Raw genomic sequence first — 21,742 nt, 5'->3', positions numbered from 1 at the left:
AAACAAGTTTAGGGTCTCTGTCTCCGCCACCAACTTAGACAATAAATCCCAGACACCCAACACCCTCTGCATAAAAATATTTTTCCCTCTAATCCTTGTGCCACCTAGTTTGAATCTTTGTCCCCAGGTTTCTGAACTCTCTGTTAAGGGAAACTGGTCCCTCCTGTCTACTGACGTGTATAGTTTCTGTTTCCTAACTCGAGGGAAAAATACTTGTCCTAGAAGTGGTGCAGTAAAAGCTAATTACATTGATTCCTGAGGAGAGAATGAATAGGATGGGCCCATATTCTCTGAATGGTTTGTGAATAGTGTCCTTGCCTTTGGGCTTGACCCCAGAACTTGATGGCCAAGTAAGGTTGTGTGACAACCTGCAAATCCTTATAACACGCCAATGGTTGGTAGTAAGAGTGGGAGAGACTCCTGGTCAACCATGCTTGATGTGGAGTGCTGTCCTTCAAGCTATAAGCCATTGACATCGAGCTAGTGACAAAAGTTTGCCATAGCACCATGATGTGCGTGAAAAAAATTAGAATGTTCTCTAAAATTAAGAATGGAAGATGGCCTTGCTGAAACATAAAATTCTTTGAGGGCTGGGGAGTTCACACTAGTGATCATAGTGTCAGAACAAAGGCTCAGCTCCTTAAGGTTGAGATGAGGAGAAACATCTTCACTCAAACGAATAATGGATCATTGGAATTCTTGCAGAATATGTAACCGTTTACATACTGCCAAGCAACCTGCACACTGGTAATGGTGTGGCAAAGAGGAGGGTCCTGGAAACACACTTCCATATGGCTGCAGTCACGGCACGTAAAAGCAGTACTCGGTTAATAATGTGTTTGAGCTTTCACCCGTGTCCACATTTACACACAACCTCATAACATTAGGAGCTGGCCCAGATAATACAAGGACTCGGGCGCATCGACCCACTTATTTCTGATGAGAATATTACCGACAACTTGAAAAGGTTTGAAAAGGAATGGCGTGTACCCTGCCACGCTGGTCAGTCCGACAAGTCAAAGGAAGTCCAAAGTTACAGAACATGGCCGGCCTGGAGGCTGTGATAAAATAGGAAACCTTCAAGTTTCGGGGGGGGGGGGGGGGGTGACACTAAGACACAGAGATACTAAAGAAATTTGAGCAAATCTACATGCCTGTAAAAAAAAACATAATCATGGGTAGAAGCGCTTTCTACAGTGCTTGTCAGAAACCCAATAAACTAATTGCCATTTCAGTCTCAACACTGAAAATTCTGGCAAAAAAAAGTGCAAGTGCAGTGCTTCACTTGTTAGAGACCATGTCACATACACACGCCATCAGCTGCTCTTTGGAAAAACCTAACATTGGAATTTATTAATATTTACAAGTTGAATGAACAGTCTGAGAGGAACACTGAAGAATTAAGAGAAGCTCAAGTCTTTTCAGTACCCTGCCCAAACTGCAGCAGCCAGTACCCACAAACAAAGCAAAGACTTTGCACTTAACAAGCAGTATAATCACTGTGGTAAATGGAATCACTGTGCCAAGTGCTGTAGATCAGAGCAAGTAGGCAGCTACAAGCCACATCAACCAGCTGCTGTCACAAGACAGCCAGCACCACCCAAAGCTCAGCAAGCAAAGAAATTGCATGAGCTGGAGATAAATCAAATTCATGAGCCTCTGTGAAAGAGTCAATCTCATCAGTGAAGAGGGTGAAATATTTACAATGCTCAACATTGACCACGACAACGCCAAACTGAAAGTCAACAACGATACCAGGGCATAACGTCATCGAAACTGCTGAAGAGAGTCGAGGACAGTGTTTCGCTCAATTTGACCAAAGGGAACATTGTTGTATATGGTACATAGACCATATGCAAAGTCACCCTGGACTGCACGCAGGGCAAGTTTCAATTCCATGTAGTCGACCAGGATGTTAAACTACTGCTGGTTCTCCCTGACAGTATTGCACCAGGACTATTTCACCTTGGGTTGGATGTGTACACCTTTCCAAACTTAGAATGATCTCCACTGACACATCTCAAAACACCACCCCCAATCCCACATGCTTTAACCATTTTCTCCTTCACCACAGGGCCTTCCACTTTTTGTGCTGAGCGCTCGGCAACAGAAAACATTAAAAATATCAAATTGCCAACCAGAACTAGGATTCCACATAAGCTGGCTACAAGGCTGGTCTCTGATTGGACAATTTAGTTTTTTACTCCCCACCACCCCCCCCAAATTGTGGCCATTGCTTCCGCTTTTTTTCGATTCTTTGCTGAAATGTTCTTTAACTAACTTTCACGCTCGCTTATTTTGTTTTTAAAAAAAAACTGGCTTTCTTCCCATTTTTTGTCACATGGCTCCCTGAGCTTCCACAGATCCCCTAGACGCCTCTTGTGGGACTCCAGTTTGGGAACCTCTGTTTTACAGCAACAAGCACCAAAGATGCTTGACTGTGTTTATTGGGGAATTGCCTGTTATCTATCATACGAGGCTGGATGATTCAGTGCTACCCACTGTCTGCGCTCCAAGAAGAGTACGCCTGTAAAGCGGTAATAAACAGAATGACAAGACTGAGGGTTGCAGCCCCAAAGAGGAAGCCAATGGAATGGGTCTCCGCAATAGTAGCTGCAAAGAAGATACAGCCAGAATTTTTATCAACCCAATTCACATTAACGAAGCACTTTTGAGACCTCACCATTCAACGATAATGCAGTTCTGGTTGCCGCATTATAGGAAGGATGTGAAAGCATTGGAAAGGGTGCAGAGGAGATTTACCAGGATGTTGCCTGGTAACGGTGGGATGGTCTTATGAGGAAAGGCTGAGGGACTTGAGGCTGTTTTCGTTAGAGAGAAGAAGGTTAAGAGGTGACTTAATAGAAGCATACTAGATGATCAGAGGATTAGATAGGGTGGACAGTGTGAACCTTTTTCCTCAGATGGAGATGGCTTGCACGAGGGGACGTAGCTTTAAGTTGAGGGGTGATAGATATAGGACAGATGTCAGAGGTAGGTTCTTTACTCAGAGAATAGTAAGAATGCTGCCTGCAACAGTACTGGATTCACCAACATTAAGGGCATTTAAATGGTCATTGGATAAACATATGGATGATATTGGAGTAGTGTGGGTTAGGTGGGCTTTAGATTGGTTTCACAGGTCGGCGCAACATCAAGGGCTGAAGCTTGTTGTTGCACTGTAATGTTCTATGTTCTAATGAAGCCAGTAGAACAGGTCTCAGCAAACATGCCTAATGTCAAGGTCTTCAGCATCTCAGATGCAAATGCAGATTTTGGTAAATCCTGTTCGATGAAGAATCTGTGAAGCTTATGACTTTCACGTCTCCAGTAGGCAGATACAGATTAGTGCGAATGCCTACGGCATTTCCACTTGTGAAGGTTTCCAAGGATCCATGAAACAGATCTCCACGAGGCATTCTTTGGAATGTCATCAATGATAATTTGACATTTTGGAGACATACAGTGGAGAAACATGATGAAAGTCTGTGTTTGGCCTTTGACAGAATCAGAACCATAAATTTTCAGCTCAACTCTCTTAAATATAAATTCAAAGTCAGTGAGGTGCCCCGATGTGGACCACCTGTTGACAGTGTGCAGTCAGACCCAGACAAGATAAAGTCCATAAGCAGATGTCCATTCCTGATGGCATCACACACTTCTTTGGCATGACAAATTACCGATCATAGTTCATTTCGTGCTACAGCAAAATGATTGCATCTCTTCGCCAACTTCTCCACCAGGATGCAGAATGGTTCTGGCAGGACAGAAGTGCATAGGAGGACCTGCTTTCACCCTCTGTGGTGTTACAATACTTTGAGAATCATAAATCTGTCACGTTGTCAGCAGATACATCTCAGCACACACTTGGAGCAATGTGTCCAGAATGGCAGACCAGTGTTTTTTGTATCAAGGGCCCTCACTGACACCCATTATGTCCTTGCCTTTGCCTGTCATAAATTTCATGAGTTAATTTATAGCCATCAGCCACTGTGAAATTGGATCAGCAGCTATTCATCTCCATTCTCAAAAAGTCCCTCCATATTGCGTTACCATGCATGCAAAGAAGGATGTTCAAGCTCCAATGATACTACCATAATGTGACCTACAAGCATAATAAGGAACTATACTTAGCAGATACCCTACCAAGCCCTCACCTGCTAAGCACTGAGGCATGAGGAGGACACTGACATCATGAAAATCCATTTTACGAATAGATAAACTTAAAATTGCTCTGCAAATGGGCTAAATATACAAGTAACACCACATTATCATCATGAAGGGCCTGCAATGACAAAGGGGTTTCCTTATGAGCTCCACACTTTTTGCACCATGAGAAAGGAGCTAACAGTGTAAGATGGACTGAAACTTCAAGGCCAAAAATTCATAATCTCTCACTCTGCAAAAATACTACATCCAGTAGTGCCACCAAGGGCACCCAGGGATTGAAGCAACAAAGCATAGGGCAAAAGGAAGTATGTACTGGCTGTCAATGTGGTGACATAGAAGGGAAGGTGTCTAGATGTGCACCATGCAATGAGCTCACGACTTACCAAACTAAAGGACTACTGTACCTTCATGAGGTTACACACCTTCCATGCTCCCTCATCAAAGACGTATTTGACTGGATTGTGACCCTGCACATGGCCCTTGTTGATTCATCCGCTGTGTGGTTTGATGACGATTAATTAAATAACATGCTGAGCACTACAGAAATCTGGAAGCTGAGGAGATATTTTGCCGTACGTGTCATTCCACAATGACGGAAAATGCAGGCAGTTTGTGTGCAGAGAGTTCAAGGAGTTTGCACGCACATGAGACTTGGAACATTTTACAAGCAGCCCCCTTTATCCATTATTAAACAGCTTGGCAGAGAATGCAACACATTCAGCAAAGCATCTCTTTGTAAAAAGCCTCTCGTTGTAAAAAGCCTCTGTGACAACTCAAACTTTTATGGCTCATTGCTTAATGTGTGCAACCTGCCAGGGGAAGGTCTGCCTTCGCCAGCACAAAGAATGTTCTTTAGACACACCAAGGCCAAGATCCCTGTTGCTGAAACCCTGCTGCAGCCTAAAATGGAAACAAATGTGAAGAATGTTCTTATAAGTAACAAGAAAGAGGAAAGAGCTGCGATGATCACAATGCCTGCAAATAACCTGAATCTGGAGCCAGATCAGACAGAATGCAAACCATGTGAGGTTATGACAACTGATTGTTGTGTGCAGCACGCTCGCCAACTCAACAGCTACATGGTCACCTCAGGCACCATGTATCTCAGGAACCAGTGTCATCTGCTTCAGGTATCTGTACCAAGCCCTGTCATCAGTCAGCAGTCCATGCTTCCCACCCAGCTGAGATTGAGGCCCTTCCTGCTGCCATTGTGACAAACTCTGAAGCTACCATCCCCATTCCAAGTTCACCTGGTGCTATCCACCATGTGGATAATAACACGGCTGCCTCCCAGGGCAAGCTACTTGTGTGGCTACATCCTTGGGAAGGTTGAGCAGACCAAATCCCAAGTTTAAGGACTATGTACCTGCCTAAACAAAAAGGGGTAGGGTAGGGTAGGGAGGGACAAGTTTGGGTTTTACAATGGTTTTAGCTCAAGTTCACGTTCTGTGAATGTAGGTTCTCCATTGCCTTTTTATGGTCATTTTTCTGTTGCAGTTACAGATGGTTCTAACTAAAATGGGGAAGGAGAATGCATCAATTTACGTATTGCCAAGCAGCCTGTGCATCGGTAGTGGTATGGGATGCGGGAGAAGGTGCTGGAAGTGCATGCCTGCAGTCGCAGCATGTAAAATCAGCAGAGTACTCAGTTAATAAACTGTTTGACTGATCGCTTGTGTCCTCATTCACACATTACAATTCTCTATTACTACTAGGCTCAGTTGATGAGCATATTCAAGATCGACATCAACAGATTACAGGACACTGAGGGAATGAAAGGTTTGGGGGCAGGGGCAGTGGTGGTTAGGAAAGATGCAGAAATTTAGCCAGGATTTTATTACCGAACGGTGGAGCAGGCTGATGTACTATAGCCGAGTCCCATTTTTATGTTCTTATTTCTTATATTATGAGCATGTAGGATGGAAAAGCACTTATGATAGAAACAAGCATCAGTGTAAACTTGGAAGAGGGTGTGGAAGGGAGAGTGGGACCATGTCCCAACCATCTGTACCTAGACAATTCTCAGCATCAGCCCTTTTATTACTTGGAACATTTCTGAAAAGAAGTTAGTTTAGCTCCTGGTGTTCTTCAGCTCAGGAATTTTGAACTTTAGAAACAAAGTGTGTACACCCTCATTAACATGGAAACTAGTTTTGCATATTATTTAAGTTTCTTCAATAGTGTAAGTGCTCTGAACTTGGTATGTTCAGAGCGCAAAACGGAGTTCAAAGCGCTTAAGTATAAGAATGTTGTTCTCCAATTGCATATAAGACCATAAGACATTGGAGCAGAATTAGACTGCTCAGCCCATCGAGTCCACTCTGCCATTCAATCATGGCTGATTTTTTTCTCATCTTTATTCTCCTGCCTTTTCCCCATAACCCCTGATCCCCTTATCAATCAAGAACCCATCTATCCATGTCTTAAAGACATTCAATTACCTGGCCTCCAAAGCCTTCTGCGGCAGAGTTCCACAGATTCATCATCTTTGGCTGAAGAAATTCCTCCTCATCTCTGTTTTAAAGAATCGTCCTTTTAGCCTGAGGTTGTACCCTCTGGTGCTAGTTTTTCCTACTCGTGGAAACATCCTCTCCACATCCACTTTATCCAGGCCTTGCAGTATCCTGCAAGTTTCAATGAGATCCCCCCTCATTCTTCTAAACTCCAGTGAGTACAGACCCAGAGTTCTCAACCGTTCCTCATACAACAAGCTCTTAATTCCAAGGATCATTCTTGTGATCATCCTTCCTTGGATATGGGGTCCAAAACTGCTCACAATATTCCACATGGGATCTGACCAGAGTCTTGTACAGCCTCAGAAGTACATCCCTGCTCTTGCATTCTAGTTTGATTTGTTGACTGTATACCATGGCTACATCAGAAACTGATCGATACAATTAATGCAAGAACCACATAACAGGCTTGCACTGACAATCCAACAATTTAATTAATCTGCAGACTGGGGCAGAGGGGTAAAGAGGTGTCATTCACTGAGAAGACTTTGAGATGCCTTTTAACTTCTCTGGTGACGTAGATACCCTTTTATTTGTATGATTCATTTACACCATGGCTCTTTTGTTTCTATGATGCTTACCACTATCGCAATCCTAAACCAATTGGTGAAGTACGAAACCAGATACTAATACTTTTCTTGATAATAGGTTTATTCACAGAATCTAGCACAACATGTCTACCTACCAACTCACTGTCCCAGCAGTCTCAGTTTATAAGTGCTCTAAGTACTTAAGCAAACATTGTCATTCAACCTTTCACCGTAACAATATAATTAACATACCATTAATACTTATTTGTCAATGTTGACAATAACACTAACATAATTTGAAGTCCTCCAAATTTGAACTGATAATTAACCAAAATTCATCAACCTTAGGAACATTAATTGGAAACACAAATGGAAAAGTCTGATTGTCTATTGTATCTGATTGACAATAGTTTGTGTTTCTGTAGCTAATGGGAAGAAATCTTGAGTGATTCCCCAGTTTCAATTTCAGATCTCTGCTACTTACATTCTGTTCCTGACCAATCTGTATTTTTTTCAATCCAACTGTGCTACAAATACAAATAGGAGAAATAGTCTTGCCTCGATGATAAAGCCATGCTAAAGTAGTCCAGGGAGACCAGTCCTCGTATTTTTACAATGATGAAAAATGAGCAAAACTAATTTCTTTGGAAAATAAAGTGAACAAAGATTTTTTTAAAAAAAACAAAAGAGACTTTTCCCTCAGCCACAGGATGCTACTGTTCTGAGGAAAACTGAAATTCTCCCCATTTTGATTTAAAATTCAAAGTGCTTCAGGAACATAAATGACCACCAATCCTGCGAAGGAAATTAAATTTTTATAATCTCTTTATTCTGTGGAACTGACTGATTGGTTTACCATTTGACCAGCTATTTTTCATAATTACATGCTGAGTGGATCACAACATAGAACACTACAGCACAAACAGGCCCTTTGGCCCACAAGTTGCGAACATTCAACACTCCATCTCAAAATGCAATTTAGAAAATCCAATGGATGCCAATTATAAAGCATCAATATTTAACTGCAGGACCACTTGCATTTGCAAGCTTTATTTCAAAAGCCCACTCCCATAATTCTGCATGCATAAATTGGTCTTTCTGAATTCCCCGATGGTAAATCACTTGGGAACTCCCTAAAGACCATAGCAGCACACACGGGAGCACTGAAAAACACAACACTGTTCGCCTCTTTGATACATTTGATGCATAAGATCCCTTCCTCAATAATTAATCCAATTTACCTAATTCCCCTTCAAGTCTGACTCTTCACAAGGAAGGTATCTGACCTCCCAGAAAATGTTCATCAAGCTTCACGCTCATGCGCCCTACCTTCCCAGACAGTTTTTCAAATTCTTAGAAACGTAGAAAATAGTAGGCCAATTGGTCCTTCGGGTCTACTTTATCATTCAACACGATCATGGCTGATCCTCTATCTCAATGCCATACTCCAGCACTCTCCCCATACACCCTGTAGTTCCACCTGGCATCCCAGTAGGGGGTGAAATGATTAAGCTGAACTATTCCTGACATTTTCTTTCCCCCCACTCTCTCTGAGAAAAACCTTCCCCACACATCTTCCTTAAACTTACTACTTCTTACCTCGAACCTGTGCCCTCACGTCATCGATCCTTCCACTCTGGGAAAAAGTCTCTGAATATCCACCCTATGATTCTCAATTTTGTAGACTTCTACAGCCTATGTCTTTCCATTGAAGACAATCCAAGTTTATCCAACTTCTTCTCATACCTAAAAGCCTCCAGACCAGTCAACATTCTGGTACACCTTCTTGGTACCCCCGCCAAAGCATCCATATCCTTCTGGTAGTGTGGCAAACAGAACTGCATGCAATATTTCAAACATGGCCTAACTAAAGTTTATACCGCCAACTTTTATACTTGATGCCCCAACTGATGAAGGCAAGCATGCTGTATGCCTTTTTGACCACCTTTTCCACTTGTGTTGCCACTTTCAGGGATTCGTGGACTTGTATGCCCAGATCCCTATGTATGTCAATACTCCTAAGGGTTCTGCCATTTATGGTATAATTCGCATCTGAGTTTGATCATCCAAAATGCATCACCTTGCATGTGTCTGGATTAAGCTCCATCTACCATTCCCGTAACCAAGTCTCCAATCTATCTATATCCTGCTACCCTTTGACAATCCTTGTCACTATCTGCAACTCAGCCAATTTTTGTGTTACCACAAACTTACTAATCAGATGACCTAGTCATTTTCCTCCAAATCATTTATATATATTTACAAACAACAAAGGTCTTAGCACTGATCCATGCAGAACACCATTATTGATTTCCATTTTGAAAAGCACCCTTCCACCACGACTCTTTGTCTTCTGTAAGCAAGCCAGTTCTGTATCCATCTAGCTAGCACATCCCAGATTCAGATGAGGCTTTATCTTTTGTACCAGCCTGCTATGAGGGACCTTGTCAAATGCTTTATTAAAGTACACAATAAAACACTGTGAGCCACCTGTGTCCTGGTATACCTGGTGTTGATTGCCCAAGTGTAATACTACAGGAGTTCAATTAGTAAATTTTAAGTGTGATGTATTCGAACTGGCAGAGGAATTTCCCTCATCGTTTAATTGTTTTTTTAAACAACATCATACAACTAATATTTATCTAACACACCTTTCACATGGTAAAGCAGCATGAAGCATTTCACATGAGCATTGTAATCCCAGATTTGATGCTGAGCCACAAAAGGAAATTTCTAGTCAGATGGCCAAAAGCTTGGTCAAAAGGACAGGTTTTAAAATGTGTCTTCTTACTGGAGGCTGACTGAGGTAGGGAGATGAAGAAGTTTACTCAGTGTATCCCAGAACTTAGGGTCTAAGCACTGAAGGGCGACCATAAATGGTGGAGTAATTAAAATTGGGGATCACAAATTTGGAGGCAACCTCACGTCTTGGAGTGTTGTAGCACTGGCCAAGGGAGGAGTGAGACTAAAGAGGGATATAAAAACAAGGGTGAGAAGTTTAAAATAGAAGCTCAGATTAACTGGGAGGCAGCATAGGTCAGCACATACACGTGTTAAATCTGACAAGAATAAGTCCTGTCTTTTACCTTTAACAGGAGTATTCTCAGAACAGCTTAGCAGAGTTACAGCCTCTTTCTGTTCCCTCTCCCCCAATTGCGACCATTTGTACTCTTTTGCATATAACCAGTTCAACTAAATTAAACTAAGGGACAAATGAACAGAGCATATCTTAAAGGATACTCTAGAAACAAATCTCAAAGTTAAAAAATCAAACCAAAGCGTGGTTAAAGGGTTCAATAAAACACCCCAGTTCCCATGGTGCCTACCAGACGCAGAAAACCTTGATGGTGCTGACTGACATGGCACGCTGCCCATTTATACTATTTTGGGTTGAACCAATTAAACTAGACAAATCAAGGGACAAAGCCCTTTAAAGGGTTACTGAATCACACAAAAACAAACGGCAAAGAAAACTTGAAACATCAAACCAACACGTAGTTAAAAGGTTAAATAAAACACCCCCGTTCCCGCGGTGCCCAGTGGGCATGCAAGGTCTCGATGATGCTGGCAGATTTATTATTCTGTATCCATTCATAGGTGAGCTCATGCTCATCACTTGTCTTCAACAACATAATTACCAGAGAATGCAATGACTGATATATTGACAGAAAAGTGACGAATAGATACGGCTTTGTACGTATTAGTATATGGGCATCTGCATCACCTCAAGTTTATGGAAAGGAGAATGTGACAGGCTGGCCTGAAATGTGTTGGAATAGTTAAGTCTAGGAAGTATCAAAGGCATGGATGAAGGTTTCACCAGATGAGTTGATGCAGGGCCAGTGTTACAGAGATCTTAATGATGGAGTGGATATGTGCCTAGAAATTCATCTTGGGGTCAGATATGACATCAAGATTACGAGTAGTTCAGCCTCAAATTGAGGAGAGGGTTGAAGCTGGTGGCAAGGAAACAGCAAAGTGCTGAAAAATACCTCCAGTCTGCTGACGGTTTCTTCATTCCCCACAACTTCATTCAGTTTCAGTGGTCTGTATTTCTCCACCCTGTTAAACAAAATAAAAAGACTTTTTAAAATCCAGGTTTTGATATTTTAAAAAGATTGTATCGTAATAACTTGCATTAATAAGATGCAGAAAAACCAACTACATAAAACACTTCAAAGGAAGAAGAGTTGAGAGATAGTCAAGAAATGGTTGTTAAGAAAGCTTGTTAAAGATGAACAAAGACAGACAGGGCTTGGATAGTAAATTCCAGGTAGTATTGTTTTGTCTGGATGAATCAAGCAAAGGGAACTGGAAATGTTGCAAAGGTCGAGTGGAATATAGGAACAGGAGAAGGCCATTCAGCTTTGATTCTGATCTACCATTTAATTATATCATGGCTGATCTGTTTCTTAACTTCATCTACTCAACTGGATTTCATGACATTCAAGTATCCTTGCTGAAAAAAACGCACAAATCTCAGTTTCATAATGTTCAATTGATCAAGCCTCAAAAGTTTTAGGGGACTTCCAGATTTCCACTATCCTTTTGAGTGACAAAATGTTTCTTGACATCACCCCCAATCTCTACTTTCCTGATGTGTGCAGGTCCAAAAAGACTGACGAAGCTGGACATGACCCAACAAAGTGCTTAATTGGCACCCCATCTATCACCTTCAACATTCACTTCCTCCACCATTGATATACAGTGGCTACAGTCTGTAGCATTTACAAGATGCACTGCAGCAACTTATTAAGACGCTTTCGACAGCACCTGCCAAATCCACGACCTCCACCACTTATGAGGACTAAAGCAGCAGAGGGGAAGCAGTGGCACAGTGGTATTGTCACTGGACTAGCAACCCAGAGAGACAAAGGGTCCTGGATAAAGAGATCCAAGAGGACCTGGATTCAAATCGCACCGCAGCAAATGGTGAAATTTGAAATCCCATAAAAATCTAGAATTACTAAGTCTAGTAATGAACATCACTAGTGATTGTCATAAAATCCCACCTGGTTCACTAATGTCCTTTCGGGAGGGAAATCTGTCACCCTTACCTGGTCTGACTTACATGCGAGACCAGCAATGCCCACATCCAATTAATATTTTTAAAAAATGCATGGGAGTACCACCCCCTTCAACATCCCCTCCAAGTCACACAACATCGTAACTTAGAAATATATCATTGCTTCATTGTCACTGGATCAAAATCTTGGAACTGCCTCCCTAACAGCACTGCAAAAATACCTTCACTACATGGACTGCAGTGGTTCAAAAAGGCAATTTATAACTTAGTAATGGACAATAAATAAAGGTGGCCTTACTGCAATGCCCACATCCTAGGAATATAAAAAACTGGCACAAGCACAATATAAATTTGCTCAAGTGCACTATATTTAAAAGAATAAAAGAAATAAAAGCATATAGAAGAAACACTCCACCAGTTAATAAGATCATAGCTGATCTGATGTGGCTTTAACTCCACTTACCTGCCCAATATCCCCATAACCCTACAGTCCCTTGCCAAGCAAAAATTTGTGCATCTCATCTTTAAGTACATTCAATAACAGAGCCCTTAAGCCTCCATTACTCGCTGGGGAAGCGAAATCCAAAGATTAATAATGTTCAGAAAAATCGTCTTCATCTGAAATGGAAAATCACTTATTTTATAACAGTTCTAGACTCCTCACTGTGAGTTCACCTCAGAATTTTATACATTTCAACAAGATCACCTCCCATTCTTCTAAACTTCAACGAAGGTAGGTCCAATCTTTCCTCACAAGACAACATCTTCATCCGAGAAATCAGCCGAGTGAACCTTCTCTGAACTCTGTCCAAAGCAGCTACATCCCTCTTCAAGTAAGGTCACCAAAATTGGATATAGTACTCCTAGTGCAGTCTCACCAATATCATTAACAGTTATAGCAAGATTTTCCCACTTCTATATTCCACCTCTCTTGCAATATAGACCAACAATTTATTTGCCTTCCTAATTACTTTTTGTGATAGATATACAGTGACACCTAGATTCTGCAATACCACAGCAGTCTACATCCACTTCAAAAGCACCATAACTTCTGAGCACCAGATGTTCTGGGGAACCCAAAACCCTCTTTGCCACATTCACCCTCTCCCACCCCCCCCAATATCTCAATGCCTCTCCCTACCTCCTGCCTCACCCCCAATTCTCCTCACATCCGCCACCACCGCCTCAATGTCATCTCACGACAACCTCATGACTCCAGTAGTTACACTGGAATTGAGGGGTGACCTGATAGAAGTCTACAAGATTATGAGAGGCGTGGACAGAATGGATAGTCAAAAGCTTTTTCCTATGGTGGAAGAATTGATTATTAGGGGGCACAAGTTCAAGGTGTGACGGGCAAGTTTAAACAAGATGCAAGTGGCAAATTTTTTTTTCACACAGAGAGTCGTGGGTGCCTGGAACTCGTTGCCGGGGAGGTAGTGGAAGCAGATATGGTAGCAACTTTTAAGGGGCACCTTGACAAATAGGATGGGAATACAGGGATATGGTCCCAGGAAGGGTAGGGGGTTTTAGTTAAATTGGATCAGCATGCTTGGAGGGCCAAAGGGCCTGTTCCTGTGTTGTAATTTTCTTTGTTCTTTCCTTAGAGTTTGCCGACCTGAAAATTTATCCACTTATCTTAACTGATGCTACCAATCCTCTAAACATGTTGAAATATCATCCCCGCCACGAGCAACATTTTGCATGGCACTTTACTGAACGCCTTTTAGAAATCCAAATGCACTGCATCCAGCAGCTTCCCCTTTATTCAACTTGCACGTTACATCCTCAAAGCACTCAAATAAGTTTAAGTTTTACAAATTTATTTATTAGTGTCACAGGAAAGCTTACATTGACACCGCAATGAAATGACTGTGAAATCCCCTAGTTGCCAACACTCTGCCGCCTGTTCAAATTCGAGAATCTAGTATGGTTAATGCACCTAACCATACATTTATCCAAGATGATTTTCTTTACACAAAACCACATTGACCCTGTCTGATCATATTATGACTCTGTAAATACCCTAAACTGCCCGTGGGGGGAAAACAAGGGCACTGAGGAAGGGGGATTGCCATGGGGGAGTGGTAGGGAAGGGGGGATTGCCAGGGAAGGGGGGATTGCCATGGGGACGGGGTGGGAGGGGAAGGGGAGGGAAATTGCCATGGGGGAGGTAAGGGGGGTAATTGTCATGGGGAGGAGAGAAAGGGAGATTGCCATGGGGGAGGAAGGAAGGGGGTGTTGCCGGAGGGGAGGGAAGAGGGAAGGGGAGGGTTGCCATGGAGGGGGGGGACGAGATGGGGGGTTGTCATGGGCGGGGGTGAAGGGGGGTTGTCATGGGGGGGGGTTGTCATGAGGGGAGGGGGAAGGGGGGTTGTCATGGGGGGGGAAGGGGGGGTTGTCATGGGGGGGGAAGAGGGGGGTTGTCATGGGGGGGAAGAGGGGGGTTGTCATAGGAGGGGAAAAGGGGGGTTGTCATGGGGGGGGGGAAGAGGGGGTTGTCATGGGGGGAGGGGGGTTGTCACGGGGGGGGGGGGTTGTCACGGGGGGGAGGGGTTGTCACGGGGGGGTATTGCCATGGAGGAGAAGGGACGGGTGTATTGCCACGGAGGGGGAGGATGGAGTTGCCACAGAGGGGGAGGATGGGGGGGGGGTTGCCACAGAGGGGGAGGATGGGGGGAGGGATTGCCACGGAGGGGGAGGGAAAAGAATCGCCCATAGGAAGCAGGCGTGAGGAGTTCCAATGGGGGAAGGCCGGGATGCTTCAGGCGATTATTTGCCGAGATTGTAATCCATCCCCCACATCATCCCTCACCAGGGAAGTTGATAGGCAGCCGCTGCGGTTCGCCCTGCGCCACTGGGCGCCGCGCCATCCTGATCCTGCTGCCCCGAGCCGCTGCCGCTCGCGCTCTCGGCCGGCTCCATGGTTACCCTTCCCGCGCGCTGCGTGTTACGTCACCGCGTCCCACCGCTTCCTTTCGATTGGTCAGCGGCTTCGCAACAATAAAAAAAACAGCCTCCGATTGTTGAGTATTTTAAACTCGCTACTAAATGGGAAAACGTTCTCTGATTTGGTGCCAGAATGTCCCGGGTTAGCCGAGCATTCGGGCCCGTCACATTCACAGCAAGCCTTTCGCCAACGATACGCTAACTTGGCACCAAGAGTTTCCCTCTGTGTTATTGTGTCGCCTGGCCGGGGCAAGTCTTCCGAGATCCGGTCCTCCGAGTTCTGGTCCTCCAAGGCCAGCGAGCCTGAGATGCGCGCGCACCGTCCGGGCTGCCGCGAGCGGTAGGGAGAAGTCGGTTGGAAGCTGATGTGAGGGGACACTGAGCGAGTTAGTGCTTGGCGGCAGGCCGTCACCTTCTTCCTCTCCCCCCGACTCCGACTCGCCCAGTGTCTTGCTGCTGTTTCCTCATCTTCCCCCTCCCCCTTCCCACGCCAACCAAAGTAAAAATTCCTCCATATTTCAAATTTCGCCTCTTTGCCGATGAAACAAAGTGAGGAAAAGTTTTCCATCAAGCGACGACGGGAAGCCGCGCAGGTAAGCAGGGAGGTGCTGGGAAGGCTGTCTGAGCTCTGGTGGTCGTGCTCGTAAGAGAGTTTGTGTCTATCTGCCTGGTGGGGGTGGTTTAAAAAGTACACTTCCCCCCCCCCCTATTTTCCCCCCACCTTCCCCCCCCCAATTTTCCCCCCACCTTCCCTACCCTCTTAAACTCTCTACCACACTTTGAAAATATCTGTGTGTTTACCTGATCTAGTTCCCTTCTATACCAGTTTTAGTTTATTTATTGTTGTCACAAGTAGGCTTATATTAACACTGCAATGAAATCATTGTGAAAATCCCCTAGTCGCTACACTTGCGGCACCCGTTCGGGAGAATTTAGCATAGCCAGTGCATCTAACCAGCACGTCTTTCAGACTGGGAGGATACCATCGCAGACACGGGGAGAATGTGCTATAACTCCACACAGACAGTGACACAAGCCAGAAATCAAACCTAGGTCCCATTGCTGTGAGCCAGCAGTGCTAACCACTGTGCCATTTAATTCTCACCCAATCTCTTCTAACTCCTTGAACTTGAACTCATCCTCAAAGCTAATGTGCTTTAACATTCATACAAAAAGCCGCCTCCTCCTCCTCTGAGGAAGATATGACTTGTACCTAACCTTTATCACTTTTGTTAGCTTCAGAAAGTCAAGCTCATTTTTTTGCAAATTGTTGAACCCAAGCTGAAGATGTATTACAAATTCTAATGCTCGTTCCCGGAAGTTAGTTGCTGTCAGTGCTCTAAAGTAGGTGATTGACACCTTTTAACCATGTATTATAAAAGACTTCAAAGGAATATGATTCTATTATTTGGTTTAGATACACAGAGCACTTCAGTGTAAAGTCCAGAGAGATTAAATTTCAATTGGCAGGCTGTCAAAATATGCTGCTTGCTAATGGTGCCGGCTAAGTTGTCGATCTGCTTGTCTTGTGAAGATTATGTTGCATTTAAAATTTATTCATTGTTTAACCCTAGACTTTTTCGTGCAATGAAACATCTTGCAAGATATTTGCAATTTATCTTCTATCTTAAGATATAGGAGTTTTGATATCTCAGATTTGGCCAGTTTTAAATTTCAGTAGGTGGTCCCTGAAGTTGATCTCACCAGCATGTCTCACAATCAGGAGTTTGCATTTGTAGTGCAACGTCTGCATATACATTGCATAATCTGAAAAGGGAGGCAAGGGTGTAATAGTGTTGTATAAACAGAATACAGTGACCCTCAATTTAATTCTCACATTTGCTTCACCAATCTTTTGAAAGATGAACTGATTGTTTCTGGCTGCACCTCAATGGCAATTTAAGCTATTTGGTTGCACAATGCAGTTTGCAAAATAATTTTACATCAATCTGTGTTTTTAAAAAATAAAAACTTCCACTCTGACCCTTTCAGTAGATTAAAACTAAGTGTACCTTTCTTAAGCAGTCTTTAACGCTGAATCCTGTCCATGTAGCCTAGATTGGCTTGCTTACTTCTCCTTGGCACCCTTTTTTGGGAACAGACTCTGAAACTATCTCGTTTTTTTTTGTCCCCCATGTTCACAGGAAGGAGTCGGTGAGACTTTTGATTCATCCCACGACCAAGGGAACTGCTTGTTTAAAATTGACTTTAACAGCTGTTTAAGCAGAGTTTTATATGTTCAAACTATTTAATGTTTTTCTAAACTCGCTCATTAAATACTTGTCTTACTGCCTACTGGAAACAGTCCGCGGCTATTTACTTTTGTATATCCTTCAGTATCCTGACAATGTCTGTCAAGACATGTTTTTGCTTCTTCTGAGAGACTAGGGAAAGGCCAGATGTAATTCCTGAATTCTGCTGTGTTGGTTTATTTCAACCTTGACAGTGCAGGGGTTTTGCAGTTTGTTTCCCAGGATTAAGAGCTAAGGTTTCCATCTCCAATTACTCTTGACCGACTCCAACTGGGAGTGCACGTTTTAGGCTATTAACCGAGGAGGACTTGATTTGACTCTGATGCCCCCTGTAGTTATCTATCTTGCTGACACAAAATATCTAAACTGTTGTCCAAATAATGCTTTGAGGTGCAAATATTTCCTACAGTATTTGCAAGTACATTTCAGGATTTAGCAGGCTTCCATCAGTTATAATAGATACGAAGGTTTTCCTTTAGGTTGCTGTTTGATATTCATAGGAAATCAGTAATGTGTTCCTACCTGAAAATGCAACTCGAACCCACCAATCCTCCTGATGTAGACCACATTCCCATCTTCCTTCACAGAATCATTGAATCTATAGCACAGAGATAGTGCCTTCAGCCCAAACTGGTCCATGCTGACCAAATTGCTCACCTAAGTTAACCCCATTTGACCTAAAAGCCTCTAAACTTTTCCTATCCATGTAGTTGTCCAAATGCCTTCTAAATGTTGTCAATGTCCCTGCCTCAACCACTTCATCCAGTAGCTCATTCCATGTACGTACCATTCTGTATATAAAAAAAAGTTGCTCCTCAGGTTCTCATTAATTCTTTCCTGTCTTAACTTAAACCTATGCCCTCTAGTTCTCGAGCCCCCAATGCTCCAAAGAGAAACGTCCTAGCCTGTCCAATCTGTTCCAATAACTCAGTCCCTTAAGTTCTGACAACATCCTTGTAAAGCTCTTCTGCACTTTTTCCAACTTAATAACATCTTTCCTATAACAAGGCAACCAAAACTGAACACACTACTTCAGGTGTGGCCTCACCAATGTCCTGTACAACTGCAACACAATTTCCCAACTACTATATTCAGTGCCCTAACTGATGAAGGCCAACCTGCCAAAAGCCTTCTTCACAGCCCTATCTACCTGTGACTTCACCTTTAGAGAACTGTGCACCTGAACTCCAAGATCTCTCTGTTCCAAGTACTCCCGAAGTCCTACCCATTCACCGTGAAAGTCCTACCTTGATTTGACTTTAAAATGCAACACCTTACACTTATCTGTATTAAGTTCCATTTGCCATTTCTCGCCCCAACTAACCCAGCTGATCAGGATCCTGCTGCAATTTGAGAACCTTCCTCATGTCTACAATACCACCTATTTTAGTGTCATCTGCAAACTTATTGATCATGCCTTGTACATTCTCATCCAAATAATTGATATAGATAACAAGCAGCAATGAGCCCAGCACTGACCCCTGAGACGCACCACTAGTCACAGGTCTCCAGTCTGACAAGCATCCTTTCACTATTACCTCTGTTTCCTACCATCAAGCCAACTGTATATCCAATTTGCCAACTCTACCTGGATTCCATGTGATTTAACCTTCCAGAGCAGCCTATCATGTGGAACTTTATCAATGGCTTTACTGAAGTCCATATAGACAATGTCTACCGCCCTGCCCTTATAACCTTCCCTGGTCACTTCAAAGCATGCTAACAAATTTGTAATGCATGATCTCCCATGCATTACAAAGCCATGCTGACTACTCCTTTCCAAATGCTTGTATATCTTATCCTTCAGAATCCTCTCCAGTAACCTACCCACCACAGATTACCAGTCTATAATTTCCAGGTTTTTCTTTGCTACCCTTAAATAAGGGAACAACATTTGCTACACTCCAGTCTTCTGGTACTTCACCAATGGCTAATGATGATGCAAATATCTTGGCCAAGGCTCCCACAATTTCTTCTCTAGCCTCATGCAGTGTTTGAATGAGCCATGAACTGCCTGCATTTTAGAAAGTCAAATCAAGGTAGGACTTTCACGGTGAATGGTAGGACGTTAGGAAGTATTGTGGAACAGAGGACCTTGGAGTTCAAGTGTATGGTTCTCTAAGGTAGAGTCACAGGTAGATAGGGCTGTGAAGAAGGCTTTTGGCATGCTGGTTTTCATCAGTCAAGGCATTGAATGTAGAAGTTGGGAAGTTATGTTGCAGTTGTTGGTGAGGCTGCACCTGGAGTATTGTGTTCAGGGTCAGGGTATCCACTTTCATACGTTTTAATACATCCATCACCTTTCCTACTTTAATGCAAACTGTTCCCAATATATCACCACTAACTTTCCCAAGTTCCAAGTCGTCTTGTCTTCCCAGTAAACACAGGAGAAATATTCATTGAGAAACTCAGCCATCCCTTGAGGTTCCATCCATCTATCCACTTTGGTATTTGAGGGGTCCTGTTCTCTCTCTAGTTCTTTTTCCTTTAATATACTTAAATAATCCCTTTGGATTCACCTTAATCCTCTCCAAGACTATCTCTTGTCCCCTTTTTCCCTCCTAATTTCCTTCTTGAGTATACTCCTGTCTTCCCTGTATACCTCCTGGGAATCCTTTGATTCCAGCTGCTTGTACTTGAGCCATGCCTCCTTTCTCTTGGCCAAAACCTCAATGTGTTTTGTCATCCAGAGTTCCCTACACTTGCGAGCCTTGCCCTTCACCCTAACAGGAACATAGCTATTTGAACTCTAGCTATTTCTTTTTGAAAGGCCTCATTTGCAGGAGGTCTCTTTGCCTTCAAACAAGCTATTCCAGTCAACCCTTGCAAAATCCTGTCTAATTTCATCAAAACTCAGTTTTGTCCCTTTCCACTACTGTTTTAAAATTAATAGAACTATGGTCACTGATCCCAAAACGGTCTCCCGCTATCACCTCAAGAATTTTCCCAAGTAGGACCCTCCACATTTTGCCTGAGGAAACTTTACTGAACACACTTAACAAATTCCACCCCTTAAAACTACGGTAGTCCCAGTCTATGTTACGAAAATTAAAATTCCCTACTATGACCACCCTATTACTCCTGCAAGTTTCCCCAATCTCCCTGCGTATTTGTTGGAATTCCATTGATTGTTTTGAGGCCTATAATACAACTCCAATAAGGTCACCATTTACTTCTTATTTCTTAGTTCCACCCACAAAACCTTGTTGGATAATCCCGCGATTATTTCATCTATGACTACTGCCATGATGCTCCCCTTAATCAAAAATGCAGCTCCCAGTCCTCTCTTTCCTCTACCTCTGTCCCAACTAAACCCTGGAACATTAAGCTGCTAGTCCCTCCCTGAGTCATGTCTCAGTTATGGCTATAATATCCCAGCTCCAAATACCAATCCATGCCCTGAGTTCATCAGCTTTACCTATCAACCCTCTTGCATTGAAGTAGATGCAATCTAATCCAACAGGTTTTTCTGCTCCCTGCCATGCTCCTGCCTATCATGTCTATTGAGCTTGCTGTTGCTGAATACTGCATCTCCTTTCAGCCCTCATTTGCTTCCTGCTGCTGAGGATCTCACCCCCCTGCCAATCTAGTTTAAACACTCCCTTGTAGCACTAGCAAACCTGCCCTGCAAGATATTGGTCCCCTTCCAGTTCAGATGTAATCCATCCCTCTTAAATAGGTCACCTCTGCCCCCCAAAAAATGCCAATGATCTAAGAATCTGAATCCCTGCCCCCTGCACCAATTCTTTAGTCATGTATCCATCTGCCACATTCTCCTATTCTTGGCACTGGAAGTAATCCACAGATTACCACCCTTGAGGTCCTGCTTCTTAACTTTTTTCCTAGCTCTTTATGATAACCTGTCAGAATATCATCCATATTTCTATTTACATCATTTGTGCCAACTGACCCACCCCCTTGAGAGTATTCTGCAGCCACACAAGGATATCTTTGACCCTGACACCTGGGACGTAACAAAACATCCTGGATTTCCATTTGCAGCCATAGAATCTCCAACTGTCCCCCTAACTATTGGGTCTCCTATCACTACGGTCCTCTTTACCTTCTTTGACAACCATATCTCCAGAATTCCCTCCGCTTTAAGACCTTTCTTATAACCTGATAGCTCTTTGGGCAAGGTTTTGATCATCTCTCTTAAAATCTCCTATTGTCTGTCCGCATTTTGTTTCTTTGCATGCCTGTGTATCACTTGGGACATATTTTTATGTGTGTGTTAAAGGCAGAAGTTGTTGCGCTGGTATATTTCCTGTCTGCAAACCGTAGGATCTGTTGTCATCCTTT

At 43.2% G+C, this 21,742-nt stretch overlaps 2 protein-coding genes across 4 annotated transcripts in view; one reads left to right on the top strand and one right to left on the bottom strand.

The window, feature by feature from the left end:
* Positions 1-15,369, bottom strand: part of rfc2 (replication factor C (activator 1) 2) — a 34,257-nt gene extending 18,888 nt beyond the window's left edge. Inside the window, exons 1-2 of the mRNA XM_080183435.1 lie at positions 15,055-15,369; positions 11,206-11,275 (exon numbers count right to left, since the gene is read on the bottom strand). Coding sequence (XP_080039561.1) covers positions 11,206-11,275; positions 15,055-15,164 — 180 coding nt within the window. The 5' untranslated portion in view covers positions 15,165-15,369. The remainder of the gene's footprint in view (positions 1-11,205; positions 11,276-15,054) is intronic.
* A 168-nt stretch (positions 15,370-15,537) lies between these two features.
* Positions 15,538-21,742, top strand: part of rffl (ring finger and FYVE-like domain containing E3 ubiquitin protein ligase) — an 86,374-nt gene continuing 80,169 nt past the window's right edge. For 2 of the 3 annotated variants that reach the window (XM_080183439.1, XM_080183438.1), the window contains exon 1: positions 15,538-15,781. The gene's annotated coding sequence lies outside the window, so the exon portion shown is untranslated. The remainder of the gene's footprint in view (positions 15,782-21,742) is intronic. The other variant, XM_080183437.1, reaches the window with a different exon arrangement.

The sequence above is a fragment of the Carcharhinus amblyrhynchos genome, unplaced genomic scaffold (assembly GCF_965287045.1).
Source record: "Carcharhinus amblyrhynchos unplaced genomic scaffold, sCarAmb.v2.hapA chromosome_288, whole genome shotgun sequence".
Classification (NCBI taxonomy): domain Eukaryota; kingdom Metazoa; phylum Chordata; class Chondrichthyes; order Carcharhiniformes; family Carcharhinidae; genus Carcharhinus; species Carcharhinus amblyrhynchos.
Note: the sequence above shows the minus strand (reverse complement) of the source record. Positions and strands in the feature narration are given on the sequence as shown.